This window comes from Neltuma alba, unplaced genomic scaffold (assembly GCF_004799145.2).
Source record: "Neltuma alba isolate B1F8T4 unplaced genomic scaffold, ASM479914v2 tig00010268_pilon, whole genome shotgun sequence".
NCBI lineage: Eukaryota > Viridiplantae > Streptophyta > Magnoliopsida > Fabales > Fabaceae > Neltuma > Neltuma alba.
The window spans coordinates 235,041-250,771 of record NW_021635193.1 but is presented as its reverse complement, the minus strand read 5'-3'; the positions used below and the strand labels follow the sequence as shown (position 1 = coordinate 250,771).

The 15,731-nt window shown below is 37.3% G+C and overlaps 2 protein-coding genes across 2 annotated transcripts; both read right to left on the bottom strand.

Annotated features, from left to right (window-relative positions):
* Positions 1 to 1,395: 1,395 nt before the first annotated feature.
* LOC114755395 (cytochrome P450 CYP736A12-like) lies at positions 1,396 to 11,576 on the bottom strand. Its single transcript, XM_028944270.1, has 4 exons — positions 10,852 to 11,576; positions 9,660 to 10,486; positions 2,815 to 3,418; positions 1,396 to 2,232 (listed from the first exon to the last, which is right to left on the bottom strand). Exons 1-4 carry the CDS (start codon positions 11,545 to 11,547, stop codon positions 1,396 to 1,398), a joined length of 2,964 nt encoding a protein of 987 aa, XP_028800103.1. The 5' UTR covers positions 11,548 to 11,576.
* A 1,689-nt stretch (positions 11,577 to 13,265) lies between these two features.
* On the bottom strand, positions 13,266 to 15,301 carry LOC114755394 (cytochrome P450 CYP736A12-like). Its single transcript, XM_028944269.1, has 2 exons — positions 14,606 to 15,301; positions 13,266 to 14,108 (listed from the first exon to the last, which is right to left on the bottom strand). The coding sequence occupies exons 1-2, from the start codon at positions 15,299 to 15,301 to the stop codon at positions 13,266 to 13,268; spliced, it is 1,539 nt and encodes a 512-aa protein (XP_028800102.1).
* Between the last annotated feature and the right edge of the window lie 430 nt (positions 15,302 to 15,731).

Genomic DNA, 15,731 nt, shown 5'->3' with positions numbered 1-15,731 from the left:
CCTAAGCCTGGCTTAGCTTGTGGCCTGTTAAGAGACCTTTTTTTAAATAAATTTCAAACACACATAAATCAATTCAAAATTATAATAATTCAACCCAATTTATCTAAAATACAAACGGAACATATGAAATTATCAAATGAACACAATTTGTAAAACGTATCTCCTTGGGCCCAAAAAAAAATCAAATATGAAAAATTATTAGAAAACATAATTTTACTCTGGTATAAAAATATCATTTCATCCCATCTCTAGTATAAAAATTAGTTGATGACTAGATTGACTAGATCTAGTTTAAAATATGAAACGTCCTTAATCCTTTTTATATTTTAAATTTATCATTTGTTCAAACTAATTTACTAACAAAATGATATTTAATCTCGTTGTTACACATAGTTGTTTTAAAAAAAAAATGTTACATTAATTATAATTTATTTATTTAAATTAATTAAGCAACTATTATAATAAGAATTAGATTGAACACACATATATACAGTCTAAAACATAATAGGTCAATTCTATAAATATATATTCTATATAAGATTAATATGAAAAACATAGATCAAATAAATGAATGATGCTTTTGTTTTTTTTAATGCAGTTATGTTTTCTTTCTCTGTTCAAATATGTATCATTATACATACATCAATTATTTTTATTATAGAGAATGGAAATAAAATGAAGCATGCAATGATCTCTGGATATCATGTTTATGGGTGGAATTTTCTCAATTAACCAATCAGAATAGCAGATTCCCTCCTGTCTATTTACAATTTTAACCTCAAAAAAAAAAAGATAACAGGCCCAAGCCGCCTAACAGGTCTAATAGTGATATTATCAGGCCTGAGACTAGCCTGATAAAGTAAACAAGCTTTTTTTAAAAGCTTGAGCCTGTTCTGATATCTAAATAGGCTAGGCTACAAGGCCTTGATAGGCCACCTGGCCTATTTCCGCCTCTATTTGTTATGAAGGTTTTTGGAGGTTAAAAATAAATTTATATATATATCATCAATTTTTCTACTGAAGAAGGGGCAAAAACGCGTGCTTCGTCGACCGTATAACGGCTTGAAGATAACTGTATTGTGGCTCAGTACAAACTTCCCTTGGGAGAGAATAAAAACTTAAGAAGAAACATATCATTTAAGTATCAACAAACTTACATGCTAACCCATATACTACCTCGAATCCTAATTATAAGACCTTATTTATAATTATAAAATCCTGTGTATAGTCTACAAATAAAGTTTTTATAATTAGGACAAGAGGTAGTAATAATTTTATGAAAAGAAACATTTTTTATCTTATTGACAGTGTCACCATATACTTCATTTATGTATCTTGCACAGAAGAGTCCACATTGCCCATTTAACGTTCTTTTACGACTAGCCCTATCATTATCTAATTATGTAAACGATAAGTTGGAATAGCCAGTAAGGGCTTAGTTCTTGGGATTGTGAGACCAAACTTTTCGTTCATGTCCAAGTCACCGGGACAAACGCCAGGAGGAAGCTCCCAATTAAAGCAATGCACCAGTTGAGCTAAAACTAATTTAACTGTAGTTAGGCCCAACTGGGTCCCAGCGCATCCTCTTCGACCTGAGCCAAATGGTAATAGCTGGAAATCATGCCCTCGAACATCTATATTGCTATCGACAAATCTTTCTGGATAGAACATATGAGCATTGTCAGACCAAACCTTAGGATCACGTCCTATGGCCCATACATTTACTAAGATCCTTGTCTTTTTTCTTATGCAATATCCATTGACTATGACATCATCCTTCATACTTTCTCGATGGATTAAGAAAGGTCCAGGTGGATGTAGTCTGAGAGTCTCCTTAATGACCACGTCCAAATAACTTAAGCTTGCTAAATCAACTGCTTCCACCATTCTGTTCATTCCAACTGCTTCTTGCAGTTCATTTTGGAGATCTTTCATGACTCTTGGATCCCCCAAGAGTTCAGACAGAGCCCATTCAATTACAACAGAAGAAGTATCAGTTGCCGCAAGGATCATATCTAATAAAAGAGCCGTGAGGTTAGGCCTATCAATGGTGTGGTCTTGATCATCGTGCAGCAAATCCATGGGTTGATGCAGCAAAGAAAGCAATATGGAGATGAAATCGTTATGGTGCTGTAAATTTGGTTCTGTAAGTGCAAGTTCATGCTCAGCGATTATCTTCTCCAATGCATCGTCAAGCGCCTTTCTGTTTCTCCTTAACTTTCGTGTCAATCCCTACCAAACATTAGTTGAATAGCTGCTTAACTGATTTGAGTGTAACACTAAATACACATTTTTCTCCTTCATATATATTTTGTGTAACAACTTCAATTAAGAGAATATTCAAAAATTTCCTGATCCATCCTTTTATCTGCAGGTTCTTATTCAATGATCTACTTGTGGCGCGCGCGCGCGCGCACATATATAGCATTCTTTTATAATTAAGTCATCAATGAAAAATATAACAATCATATTATCTTACCTTCTTTCTTTTTTTTGCCAGGAAACATATTACCTTAACTCTCTTCCGCAATAAATCTATGATTTTCTTGAAAAGTATCCAAACAAAAGATGATATTATTAGTTTGTAAGATAACCCTAATTTTCGGTTCATATATGATTAATTTTGACATGCACAACTGTGGTTGGTCTTGAATTCAAGATTAATTTCAGCACGCATATATATGTTTGGATCTTTTTCCCGAAAAAGACCATAAATTTGACTCTTATAATTACTAAATCAAACAATTTTATGCCATTAGATTATCAAATATTATTATTAAGCAAAATTCTCTCTTTTGCTCAAGGCATATATACCTGAAGATCAAACGCAGCAAGCCAAGGGATATAATCAGCAATGTTAAACTGTCCCACCACGTTCAGAACCTCGTCCATCAGCCCTCGCAACTGAAACCTATCATCCTTACGACGTCCCAGCACCATCCTATACATCATGTTCTCCAAAAGCTCCCCCACCTTCTCACTAACATCCACAACTTCTCCGGCCACCCTCTCCAGCTTCTTCACCGTCGCTCCCACCTCCTCCTTCCTCAGAGGAGCGAACATCTCCACTCTTGACGCGCTTGGAAGATGAAGGGTACACAATTTCCTCACATATCTCCAGTATGGACCATACTCTGCAAACGCCACTCCCCTCACTCCCTTCTTGAACGGATCTGTCGATTGTACTTTGGGTCGAGACGCAAAAACGGCGTCGTGCGTCTTCAGGATTTGCTCCGCAGCTTCAGGGGACGAAACGACGACCGCAGGAACTTGTCCCAGCTTCAACGACATGATCGGACCGTATATTTTGGCCAGCGATTGAAGGCTGCGGTGTGGCCGTTCGCCCAACAAGTGAAGGTTGCCGATGATTGGTAGGGACGGTGGTCCTGGTGGTCGTTTCCGATCATCTTGTTGTAGTCTTGTGAAGAGCATGGAAGTCGATAGAATGAATATGAATGTGAGGACGAAGAGGATAGCAGGAGTGGTTAATGTTAGAGGAAACATGTTTGATTCTTTCTTCAGAGACAAAAGAGAAAGTTATGAGCTTTTTACTGGAAAGTGGAGACGTAGGTAAGAGATTTCAATGGCTAATGTAGTAAAATAAATAAATAAATAAAGGTTAAATAATTCATTTTAGGTATTATTTTTTTATTTTTTAAAATGGCTCTTACATTTATTGTAAAGGCATAAATTTATACCTTGCTGGAAAAAAGGAATTAGCAGCCAACTTAAAATTTATTTATAATGCCAACTTTCGAGAGTGCTTCAAGAGGCAATTGTTGAAACATTAGGCCCTGCCAAAAACCCTCACACACTACGCATAGAAACAGGCTATTTCCATTAATCTCATAACCGGATATTTACATCAAAAATGGGCTTAAGAGAATAAGCCAACACTGGACCCCTTTTATAGAGCCTAGTAGAAACAACAAACAATACAAGAAAGTCAAGAAGATCCAGAAACGTAATCAAATCTAAAGCAATTTGGGCTTAAACTAATTAACCCAAAATTACAAAAATGACCCTCCTATTTCTCACACTTCCTCTCAAGTTTGGGACGAAATAAATCAATAGTCCCCAACTTGCTTAATAATTTTCTTTGAACCTCTCCTATGACTGGTTTTGTAAGTATGTTTGCCTCTTGCTCACTGGACCTCACATGTTTCAAATCAATCAGCTTTAATTCCCACTTCTCCCTTATAAAGTGACAATCCACTTCTATATGCTTGGTACGTTCATGGAAGACTGGGTTAGCCGCTATGTGGATCGCAGCTTGACTATCACAGAAGATGCTTACAGGTCCCTTGTGCTCTATGTTCAAATCCCGCAGGACTGCTAATATCCAGGTGATCTCTGAAGTTGCCATACTCAGGGCTCTGTATTCTGCTTCTGCTGATGACTTTGACACAGTCCTTTGTTTCTTGGTCTTCCACATGACTAGGGAGCCTCCAAACTTCAGCAAGTACCCCGAGACTGATCTTCTTGTGATCCCACATGAAGCCCAATGAGAATCACAGTAGCAATGAAGTTCTGGTTCCCCTTTTGAACTGATAAAGACGCCGAGCCCAGCAGTCCCCTTGAGATATCTCAAAACTCCCTTTGCTGCAGCCATATGTGATTTAGTCGATTGTTGCATAAACTGGCTTAGCGCCTGCACAGAGAAAGAAATATCAGGGCGTGTCATAGTTAAATAAATAAGCTTACCTATCAACTTCCTGTATCTTTCAGGTTTATCCAATAAGTCTTCCTTTTTGGTTTTGCCTTCCATGTATGGCATCAATTTTAAGTTTTGTGGCATCGGTATGGTGAGTGGTTTACATCCACTCATCCCAGTTTCTACCAATATATCAAGCACATATTTCCTTGGTGAAATTACTATTCCTGTTTCCAGTTTAGCTACTTCTATTCCAAGGAAATATTTCATCAAGCCCAGATCCTTGATCTTAAAATTACTATGCAGAAACCTTTTGGTATCATGAATTCTTACCTCAAACCCTCCTGTAATCAGCAGGTCATCAACATAGACAAGAATCAGTACAATTCCATCATCACAGGTTTTAACTAACAGAGAGTAGTCATTTTTGCTTTGTTTAAAACCTCCCCTTACTAAGGAATTGGACAGTTTTTGATTCCACTGTCTAGAAGCTTGTTTCAAACCATATAGAGATCTCTTTAATTTGCAAACTAAGTTCTCCCCCTTCCTCTCAAAACCTTGAGGAATTCTCATGTAGACTTCCTCATTCAATTCTACTTGTAAAAACGCATTATGAACATCCATTTGATAAAGATTCCATTTATACATGGCAGCCATTTTAAGGACAAGACGGACTGTTAACATTTTTACAACTAGTGAAAAAGTCTCATGGTAGTCTATTCCTTCTCTTTGGCTGTAACCTTTTGCTACTAACCTAGCTTTATATTTATCTATGCTCCCATCACAATTGTATTTAATCTTATATACCCACTTACACCCTATGGGTCTTTTCCCTTTAGGCAGTTGAACAATATCCCAAGTTCTATTATTTTCTAAAGCCTTCATTTTCACATTTCATTGCATCAACCCAGTTTTTATTCAAGGCAGCATTTTCATAACAAGTAGGTTCAGTTTCAAAATCTATGGAAGTAAGAAAACACCTGTAATCTGAAGAAATTTTATCATAACAGACATAGTTCTGAATGGGATACTTACATTTATCTTGACCTTTTACCTTTGCTTGATGAGTAGTAGCAGACAGGATGTAATCCTTTGACCAAACAAGTGGTCGTCTCTCCCTGCTAGATTTGGGATGAGCTACAGGTGCCGATTGATGATTATCATCCAGGTTATCAAGATAATTAGGAATAGTCACTGGTTCTCCAGTCTCATCGTGGCGATCATTATCAACAGTGATTTGTTCTTGATTAACTTCTATTATTGTCTCTTCAGTCTCATACCAGAACATGTTTCTTAAATCCTGACTTACTCCCCCTTGCTTAGTGCATATAGCATCCTTAAAAGGAAACTTATCTTGTACAAAACTAACATGACTACTGACTATGAAATTTTTATTTTCCAAGTTGAGAAGAAGAAATCCTTTTTGATTTTCAGGATATCCCAGAAAGACGCAGGGAGTGACCCTTGATTTCAATTTATCAGTTATGTTCAAATTAGTGGCATAAGCAAGACAACCAAATACCCTTAAATGGCGCAGATCTGGCTTTCTACCATAAACCTTTTCATACGGGGTATTATAGCCTATAATTTTAGATGGGATTCTATTGATCAAGTGAACAGCCATTTTTATACATTCCCCCCAATATTGTGTAGGGATACCTGACTCTAACATGAGGCTTCTAGTTAATTGTATGATGGTCCTATGTTTTCTTTCTACCACCCTATTCTGTTCAGGTGTATAAGGGCAGGATGTCTCATGCAATATTCCATTCTGTTGTAAATAAGCCTTTAATTCATGATTTTTAAACTCTGTACCACTGTCACTCCTTATCCGTTTCACATGTTTGCCAAATTGATTTAAAACATAAGCAATGAAGAACTTAATGTGCATAACAGATTCTGACTTGTTCCTTATTAAAAAAATCCAAGTGGCTCTAGAGAAATCATCTACCACAATAAGGAAATATTGATAACCATGATGAGTTGGTGACCTGTAAGGCCCCCAGACATCTATATGTAACATTTCAAAATAGTTTTCCGTCTTTATACAACTAGTGGTAAAAGGGAATTTTGTCTGCTTTGATTGAATACAAACATCGCAATTTTTATTGATTGAAGCATCAGAATTTATCACAAAATCAAGGTAATGCATTATAGATAAAGGGGCATGTCCTAGTCTTTTATGCCAAAGAGAAATTTCAGAATGGTTCCTAACACCATAACTATTTTCAATAGTGTTAACAATATGATGATTTCTTGGTACTTTCAAAACATATAAACCAGCATATTCTCTACCAATCAGCTTCATCTTCCCATCCCAGAGGCCCTGCAGTAAACATAGGTTAGGGAAGAAAGAAGCAATGCACTTGTGCTCCTTTGTGATCCGTGAAATGGATATTAAATTGAATTTAAGTTTAGGAGCATATAAAACATCTGTCAAGGTTATCTCATTTGAAATCTTAGCTTTCCCTATATGTGTAATAGGCACATGATTACCATCAGGTATCTTTATAGTTTTAATCGGTCCATGATAGAACTCGTTATTTTCTAAAAGATTTAAACTGCCCACCATGTGAGTAGTGGCCCCAGAATCGAAAATCCAAGTTGAGTAAGATATATCATAAGACGAGGGAACAACCAAACCTGTACCGGTGAGGGCGTGGACATTGTTTCCTGAATCCTTTTGCAACAATTCTAGGATCTTTTGGTATTGTTCTACTGTAAAACTCGGTGCCATGCTAGTTGCCTCATTGATATGTGCTTCTTGGACAAAACCCGAGTCAGAATTTCCTCGATTCACATCTTTGCTCGCCTTGCCTTTATTTCCCTTAAAATTCACGGGATAGCCAATAAGTTGATAGCAATTGTCCTTAATATGGCCTTTCTTGTGGCAGTGGGAGCATTCGGGCAAATTTTCACTGCGTCCTCTTCCCTTGCTGCGTCCGCGTCCTCTTGCCGTCATTGCAATCCCTTCTACAGGTGAGATCCTATCTCCATCTGTAATTGCTCGTTGAGTCTCATCTTGAATGATCCTAGAGTAGGCTTCGTTAACCGACGATAGCAGATTCAGGAGGAGTAGTTGACTCCGGGCATGATTGTAGGCATCGTTTAAACCCAGCAAGAACTGGAGCAGTTTTTGCTCCTGGATAACTTCTGCGTAGGTTTTTGAAGTCACACAGGTGCAGGAAGGTAGACTGACCAGAGCCGATTGCTCCTCCCAAAGCTCTTTTAATCTCGAATAATAGGCAGAGACTGATAAGGAACCCTGTCTGAAGGAGGTGATCTCACGGTGCAGAGCAAATATTCGGGCGCCGTTCTTTTTATCAAACCGTTCCTTCATATCAATCCATACTTGGTGTGCGCTTTGAAAAAAAATAACTCCATTTGCCAACTCCTTCGAGATTGAGCTCAGTATCCATGAAAGAACGACTGCGTTGCAGCGTTCCCACTGTTCGTGCAGTGATGATTCTTGATCGCTCTTTTTACAGGTTCCGTCGATGAACCCTAGCTTATTCTTCCTCATCAAAGCAATCTTCATCGCCCTGCTCCACACAGTGTAATTTTCTGTGCCTATCAGGACGTGCTGAATGATCGAAGCCCCCTGCGTATCGAATGGGTGCAAGAAAAGTGGATGAGAAAATGGCAAATTATCAGTGGCAGTCTTTGTTTCTGCCATTAGGGTTTCTCTACTGCGAAGACGACAAAGCGGGTTCGGTCTTTGGGCTTAGAATTCGGATGAAGGAAAACCTTCGGCTCTAGATACCATGTTGAAACATTAGGCCCTGCCAAAAACCCTCACACACTACGCATAGAAACGGGCTATTTCCATTAATCTCATAACCGGATATTTACATCAAAAATGGGCTTAAGAGAATAAGCCAACACTGGACCCCTTTTATAGAGCCCAGCAGAAACAACAAACAATACAAGAAAGTCAAGAAGATCCAGAAACGTAATCAAATCTAAAGCAATTTGGGCTTAAACTAATTAACCCAAAATTACAAAAATGACCCTCCTATTTCTCACAGCAATGTTATGAATATATACACACTAGATTTATATCTCACGCAATGCACGGGATAGTATATGAAAGGTAAAGTTAAATAGAAATATTAAAATTTAAAACAGACGAGTATATTATTTTAATTATAGATGATTTTCTTCGATTTTAAAAGCCATAAGAACTTCCCCTGGAATCAATAGCTATAAAGCACGAACATTCCTTTTATTTTTAACATTTTATTTCCATCCACTACCCATTCGTTATTTTATGATTAAGTCATGTGTTGGATCAAAATACCCCTCCTGAGACATAGATGCTAGGTTACAAAATTGATAATATATCCGATCCTAATTATAAGGTCTCGTTTATAGTCTACAAATAAAATCTTATAAATAGGACCAGAGGTAGTATTAAATAATAGATGTTTTAATATATAATAATAATTTCATACTCAACTAAATGATTTTTGGTGCACGGAATTGCAGAAATTGTCTCAACCACACACCAAGCGGTAGCTAGTCTGCTTTTATTTGTGAAATATATAGATTCATTTGATTTGTTGGCTGGCCAAAGGAAAAATCCCTTTTATTTGAAAACGTCCATGGAAGAGAAATAAACATAACTCGTATCAGCAATTCGCCTTCAGAGTACCGTCATCGGAAACATCGAAGAGTATTAAAAATGAGTTGTGCCTTTCACTCCAAACCAAAAAAAGAGATGTGCCTCTTTGTATTGATCCAAGTGAGTTAACATTAACAACTAATAAGAGTGAATTTATTCAATTTAAAACACGAACTTCTAATTCCAGTATAAATGGTAGGACTCTAAATTACATTATTGAATTAAAGTAAAATAGTATAACAGTCTCTCTCTCTCTCTCTCTCTCTCTCTCTCTCTGTGTCTCACACACACACACACACAGAGTCTCTTACACGTACATGGAACAATAGACTTTGCACACACGCTAAAATAACTTCAAAAAAGGCTTCTTACCCTATTTACATATGTAAACGATAAGTTGGAACTGCTAGCAAATGCTTGGCTCTTGGAATTGACAGACCAAACTCTTCATTCATGTCCAAGTCACTGGGAGACATACCATAAGGAAGTTCCCAAGAAAAGCAATGAACCAATTGAGCTAAAACAAATTTAACACTAGTCATACCCAAGTTCATGCCAGGACAACCTCTGCGACCTGAGCCAAATGGTAACAGTTGAAAATCATGTCCTCGAACGTCAATATTGCTGTCAACAAATCTCTCAGGATGGAACATATGCGCGTTTTCAGACCAAACCTTAGGATCACGTCCTATGGCCCACACATTTACAATTACCCTTGTCTTTTTCCTTATATGGCACCCGTTGATTGTAATATCCTCCATACTCTCTCGAGGGACAAGTAAAGGTGCAACTGGATATAGTCTAAGAGTCTCTTTGATTACCATATCTAAATAACTTAACTTTGCTAAATCAGACTCCTCCACCATTCTCGTCATTCCAACAACGTTTTGTAGCTCATTTTGAAGATTTTTCATCACTCTTGGATGCCTCAAAAGTTCGGATAAAGCCCACTCAATTACAACAATAGAAGTGTCAGTTGCCGCTCCAACCATATCTGATAGAATAGCCTTGATGTTGGCTTTATCTATCACATGGTTCTGGTCGTCCTGTAGATCCACAGGTTGGTGCATCAAGGAAAGCAATATGTGTATGAAGTCGTTATGGTGTTGTAAATTTTGTTCTTTTGAAGTGTTTTCATGCTCCATCACTATCTTGTCCAACACATCCTCGAGCGCCTTGTTGTTTCTCTTTAACTTTCGTGTCAAGCCCTGGCAACATCAATTAAATAGCTCACTATATATGAAGTATAACACCAATCTGGAAAGTCTAGATATGATCTGGACAGTCCAGACCTCATTTTCTTTTTATTTTAATTTTTAAAATAATTATTTTAATAGGTATAGAATCTAAAATAAAGATAATATGTTAATTATCATTTTTCAAAAATATTTTTATTTAAAATAATTAATGAAAAATTTTAAATTTAGACCATCCAAATCTGATAAACGCCAATTAAATATGTATTTTTTTAAAGTCCATACTATATATGTTTAATTTCTATCTAGAAACGCAAGGAAAAATATTTAAAAACAATCAATGCTCAAGGCGAAAAGATTATAGGCACATAACATACCTGGAGATCAAATATACCGAGCCAAGGGAGATAATCAGCGAGATTAAATGCTCCCAGCAAGCTTATTGCCTCCTTAATCAGCCCTTTTAGGTTAAACCTATCGTCCTTGGCGCGTCCCAGGACCATCCGATAAATTATGTTCTCTATAAGTTCCCCCACCATCTCACTAATATCAACAACCTCACGCGCCGCCGCGGCTCTCTCTAGGGACTTCACCGTCACTCCCACCTCCTCCTTTCTCAAAGGTGCAAACATCTCCACTCTTGATGCGCTTAGAAGGTGAATGGTGCACAGTTTCCTCACATGTCTCCAGTACGGACCATACTCGGCAAACACCACCCCCTTGTTGGCTCCTTTAGAAAACGGATCCGCCGCCAGTATTTTGGGTCGGGTCGCAAAAACAGTGTCATGAGTCTTGAGGAATTGAACGGCAGCTTCAGGGGACGAAACGACAATCGCAGGAACTTGTCCCAACTTCAACGACATGATGGGACCATATTTTTGGGCCAGCGATTGAAGGCTACGGTGTGGTCGTTTACCCAACATGTGGAGGTTACCAATGATTGGGAGGGGCGGTGGCCCCTGTGGTTGGTTCTGACCATCTTTGTGTCGTTTTGGGAAGAGGATATTAGTGGATAGGACCAATATCAATGTCAACAAAAGGATCGCAGGAATCGCTAGTGTTGAAGGAAACATGTCTGGTTGTTTTGCTTCGGAAACCGATCAAAGAGGGAATAAATTTTGTGCTTATGCTGGATAGTGGCGGATTGAATGCTAATATATATGTGAAATAGGTAGGATCCTGTTCCTATGACGTGATCTGCAAGATAATACGTAAATAGATAGAAACAAACAAAGACCTAAAAAATAAAATAAAAAGTGTCAAACCCTCGAGAAAGAGAATCCAAACTCATCAACCTCTTTCGTATAATATAAAATTATGAGCTTTTGTCTCCCGATAAATGGATATGGACATTTGATGAGTTCACACTACATATATTATATTCAAGCATCGTCATCTTCTTTGTTCCCAGTAATTTTTTGACCAGATTGCTGTTGAATTGAAGGAAGCTCTTCCATGGACATAGTCCTCTACTTCTTGCCCAAGGATAAATTAAATTCTTGGTGTCCAAAATCCACTTGGTGCTCAAGAAAGATGGAAACTTCCATGGAGCTTGCGTCAATTACCATCCATGAAGCTCCATTGCCATGATCAGATCACTAAGGCAATATAATTGAGTAATTTAATTATTGGGCGCTACACATCATCACCAAATGATAAAATCAGAGCTTAATTAGAACCATCCCCTCATAAGAATAATAATCTTCACCGATAGAATCTTATGAATTAACTTTTAAAAGTACTATCAAACATTAGGGTTATAAGATAATATGTGTGTATTGGCACGGCAAATGCACGGACCGTCACAAGTTAAGACATTATATGTTTATGTAAAATCATGCGACATTAACAATCACTATTCTGATAACGAATATAAGCATATGATAAAGAATTGTTGCTTGCCCAAGAAAGAACAAAAAAAACAAAGTAGTTTGGGTAAATCAGTTATTGTTTTGTCTAGTTTTCTTTGAGGGAAGATTAAAAAAAATCAAATTTATGGCTTCTTTAATTTAAACTTTGTTTTGTTTCTTAAATTTAGATTTAAATTTCTGCTTCCACCGGAATACCCGAAATTGTGCCTCTAATTAAAGTGTCAAATTGATCATACTTGATAACAAATTACTAAATCGTTTGAAGGAAATATCTTTATTTGGAATATACTATTTGTAAAATCCATATACTTATACATATAATGGTTTTTATAGATACATATTTGGTATACTAAAAGTTTAGATAAGGGGTCTTGGAGGCTTACCAAGACCAAGGTATATCTTGAAGCTCAGAAAGCACTTACAAAAATATTTGACGCCCACCAATGCGGTCCTTACATTGGTGGTGGAATTCAAATTCACAGTCTTATAGGTTATGAGCCGATTTTTTACTAATTAAACCAACTCTTGTTGGTAATTTATATACACATATATACAGTGTATTTCTGACTGCTTGGGTAAAATAAAAACAAGGGGAGAGAAACAATTATATATAGACCATAGAAAATCTTACACATTAAGCTATATATGTTTGACATTATTGAAATAAATTTCAACACACACACACACAAGCACAGTGCATTCTTCATGTGACTTACATAAATTAAAACAACACACATATACAATAGAACGCATCAAGTTAAACTAAAAAACTGATCCAAGGCAAAGTATGAAGAATCTTGCTAATATAAAAATACCAACATAATTCCTCAAACGATAGCCCTTGTAATCTGAGCCTTTATTTTCAGAGAAGGAACACTGGATGCATAACTAAAGGCATAGCGTAAAACCCTAGACCTTGATCAGTTTGAATAGCCCGTGGCTAATCTGTAAGTTGGAACAGCGTGCAAATGCTTCATTCTTGGGACTGTGAGGCCAAACTTTTCATTCATATCCAAGTCACTTGGACACATGCCACAAGGAAGCTCCCAACTAAAGCAATGCACCAATTGAGCTACAACTAACTTAACTGTGGTTATACCCATTTGAAGTCCAGGACATCTTCTACGACCTGAACCAAATGGTAAAAATTGATAATTATGCCCATGAATATCTATATTGTTATCAATGAACCTTTCTGGATAGAACATATAAGCATCATCGGACCATAACTTGGGATCTCGTCCGATAGCCCATGCATTTATCATGATCCTGGACCTTTTTCTTATGTAATATCCATTAACTGTGACATCCTTCATACTTTCTCGAGGGACAAGTAGAGGAGCAGGTGGATGTAATCTAAGAGTCTCCTTAATGACCATATCTAGGTAACTTAACTCTGCTAAATCAGCCTCATCCACCATTCTGTTCATTCCAACCACATTTTGTAGCTCACTTTGGAGATTTTTAATCACTCTTGGATGCCTCAAGAGTTCAGATAGAGCCCAGTCAACCACAATGACAGAAGTGTCAGTTGCGGCAAAAATCATATCTGCTAAAATAGCCTTGAGGTGGTCTCTATCAATAACACTGTTTTGGTCGTCATACAAATCCGTCGGTTGATGTATCAAGGAAAGCATTATGTGTACGAAGTCGACGTGATTCTGGCCATTTTGTTCTCTTCTAGCTTGTTCGTGCTCTCTGACTATTTTCTCCAACACATCGTCAAGTGCCATAATATTTCTCTTTAATTTTCGTGTCAAACCCTGTCATACATTAGTCAAAATGGGTCATTAGATCCAGAGTTTCACACACAGACACACACACACACACATCTATATATCAATGTTTTCGCCAGCTGTTATCCATAAACACGCCGCTTTATCTGTATAACGTTAGAGGGGTATCGAAGAAACTATTTGTTGTCAAAGAAAAATGGAAGGAAATCCAATTATCATGCTCTTAAAATGATCGACTACTAGCACAAAATTAAAGCAAATTCTTTAAGTTAATAAGTCATCAATGAAAGTTAACAATGTAAGTTGAAGTAAGATGTCCTTCGCAAATATCCCACGCCTGCTAGCATTAAGAAGAAAATTGGGTGCCATTATCCTTGATGTTATTTTTCATGTAGGCAAATCTTTAACCTTAAACAGGCCTTTTTATTCCTTAGTTTGAATGTAGAGAAAAGTAAGGCAAGAGGAAATTATGAGAAATGTAAGACCAACTAAAAGACACAAGCAACAAGCGAGATATTATATACCTGGAGGTCAAGTATACCTAGCCACGGGACATAATCAACCAGATTAAACTGTCCCGCCAAGCTCAGTGCCTCCTCAACAAGCCCTTTTAAGTTAAACCTATCATCCTTAGCACATCCCAGGATCATTCTGTTAATTATATTCTCTATGAGGTCCCCGACCACCTCACTGAGATTGACGACCTCGCGCGCCGCCGCAACACTCTCCAATGACTTCACCATCAACCCTACTTCCTCACTTCTCAAAGGAGCTAACATCTTCACTCTTGACGCGCTTAGAAGATGGAGGGTGCACACTTTCCTTACATGTCTCCAATACGAACCATACTCTGCAAAAGCTAGTCCCCTGGTTCCTCTAGAAAGTGGATCCACCGCTTGTATTTTGGGTCGGGATGCAAAAACGGTGTCGTGAGTCTTGAGGAATAGCTCCGCCGCTTCAGCGGACGAAACGACAATCGCAGGAACTTGTCCCAACTTTAACGACATTATGGGACCATACTTTTGGGCTAGCGATTGGAGGCTGCGATGGGGCAGTTCTCCCAGCAGCATGTGTAGGTTGCCGATGATTGGGAGGGACATTGGGCCTGGTGGTCGTTTTCGATCATCTCGTTGTCCTTTTGCAAAGAGCATGGAAGTGGATAAAACGAATATGAATATGAGAAAGAGGATAGCAGGAAACGCTGATATTGATGGAATCATCTTGGAATGGTTGCTTTGGAGACGGAAGAGACTTAATCCAAGAAATTGGGGTTGCCTTGTGTTTGCATTTTATAATGAGTTTAAGTGCTGATCCGCCCCCCAAACTCATGATTTTCAAATTCAATTTGGATGGTGTAGATTTAAGTTTTTTTATTTTTAAATAAAAAATTGTTTCTTAAAAATGATAGTTAAGAAATTATCTTTATTTTAGTTTCTATACTCATTGAAATAATTATTTTTTAAAAAAATAAAAATTAAATATGAATTATCCAAATCAAATCAAGATGGTCGATAACAGAAAATAGTTCATTTTATAATTCCATTCCTTGTTCCTTTGCATGCTCAATATAAGGACTAAACATCTAATTTATATAAATTAAGAAAATCACTTGAGTTATTTATTTATTAAAAAATTACTACATGTTTGTTT

Excerpts from the sequence above, each read along its gene's own strand:
- LOC114755395 (XM_028944270.1), bottom strand. The coding sequence starts at position 11,547 with ATGTTTCCTTCAACACTAGCGATTCCTGCGATCCTTTTGTTGACATTG. Across the intron at positions 10,487-10,851 it reads TCGGTATATTTGATCTCCAG|GGCTTGACACGAAAGTTAAA; the intron begins GTATGTTATGTG and ends TGATGTTGCCAG. Across the intron at positions 2,233-2,814 it reads TTGCTGCGTTTGATCTTCAG|GGATTGACACGAAAGTTAAG; the intron begins GTATATATGCCT and ends AATGTTTGGTAG.
- LOC114755394 (XM_028944269.1), bottom strand. The coding sequence starts at position 15,301 with ATGATTCCATCAATATCAGCGTTTCCTGCTATCCTCTTTCTCATATTC. Across the intron at positions 14,109-14,605 it reads TAGGTATACTTGACCTCCAG|GGTTTGACACGAAAATTAAA; the intron begins GTATATAATATC and ends AATGTATGACAG.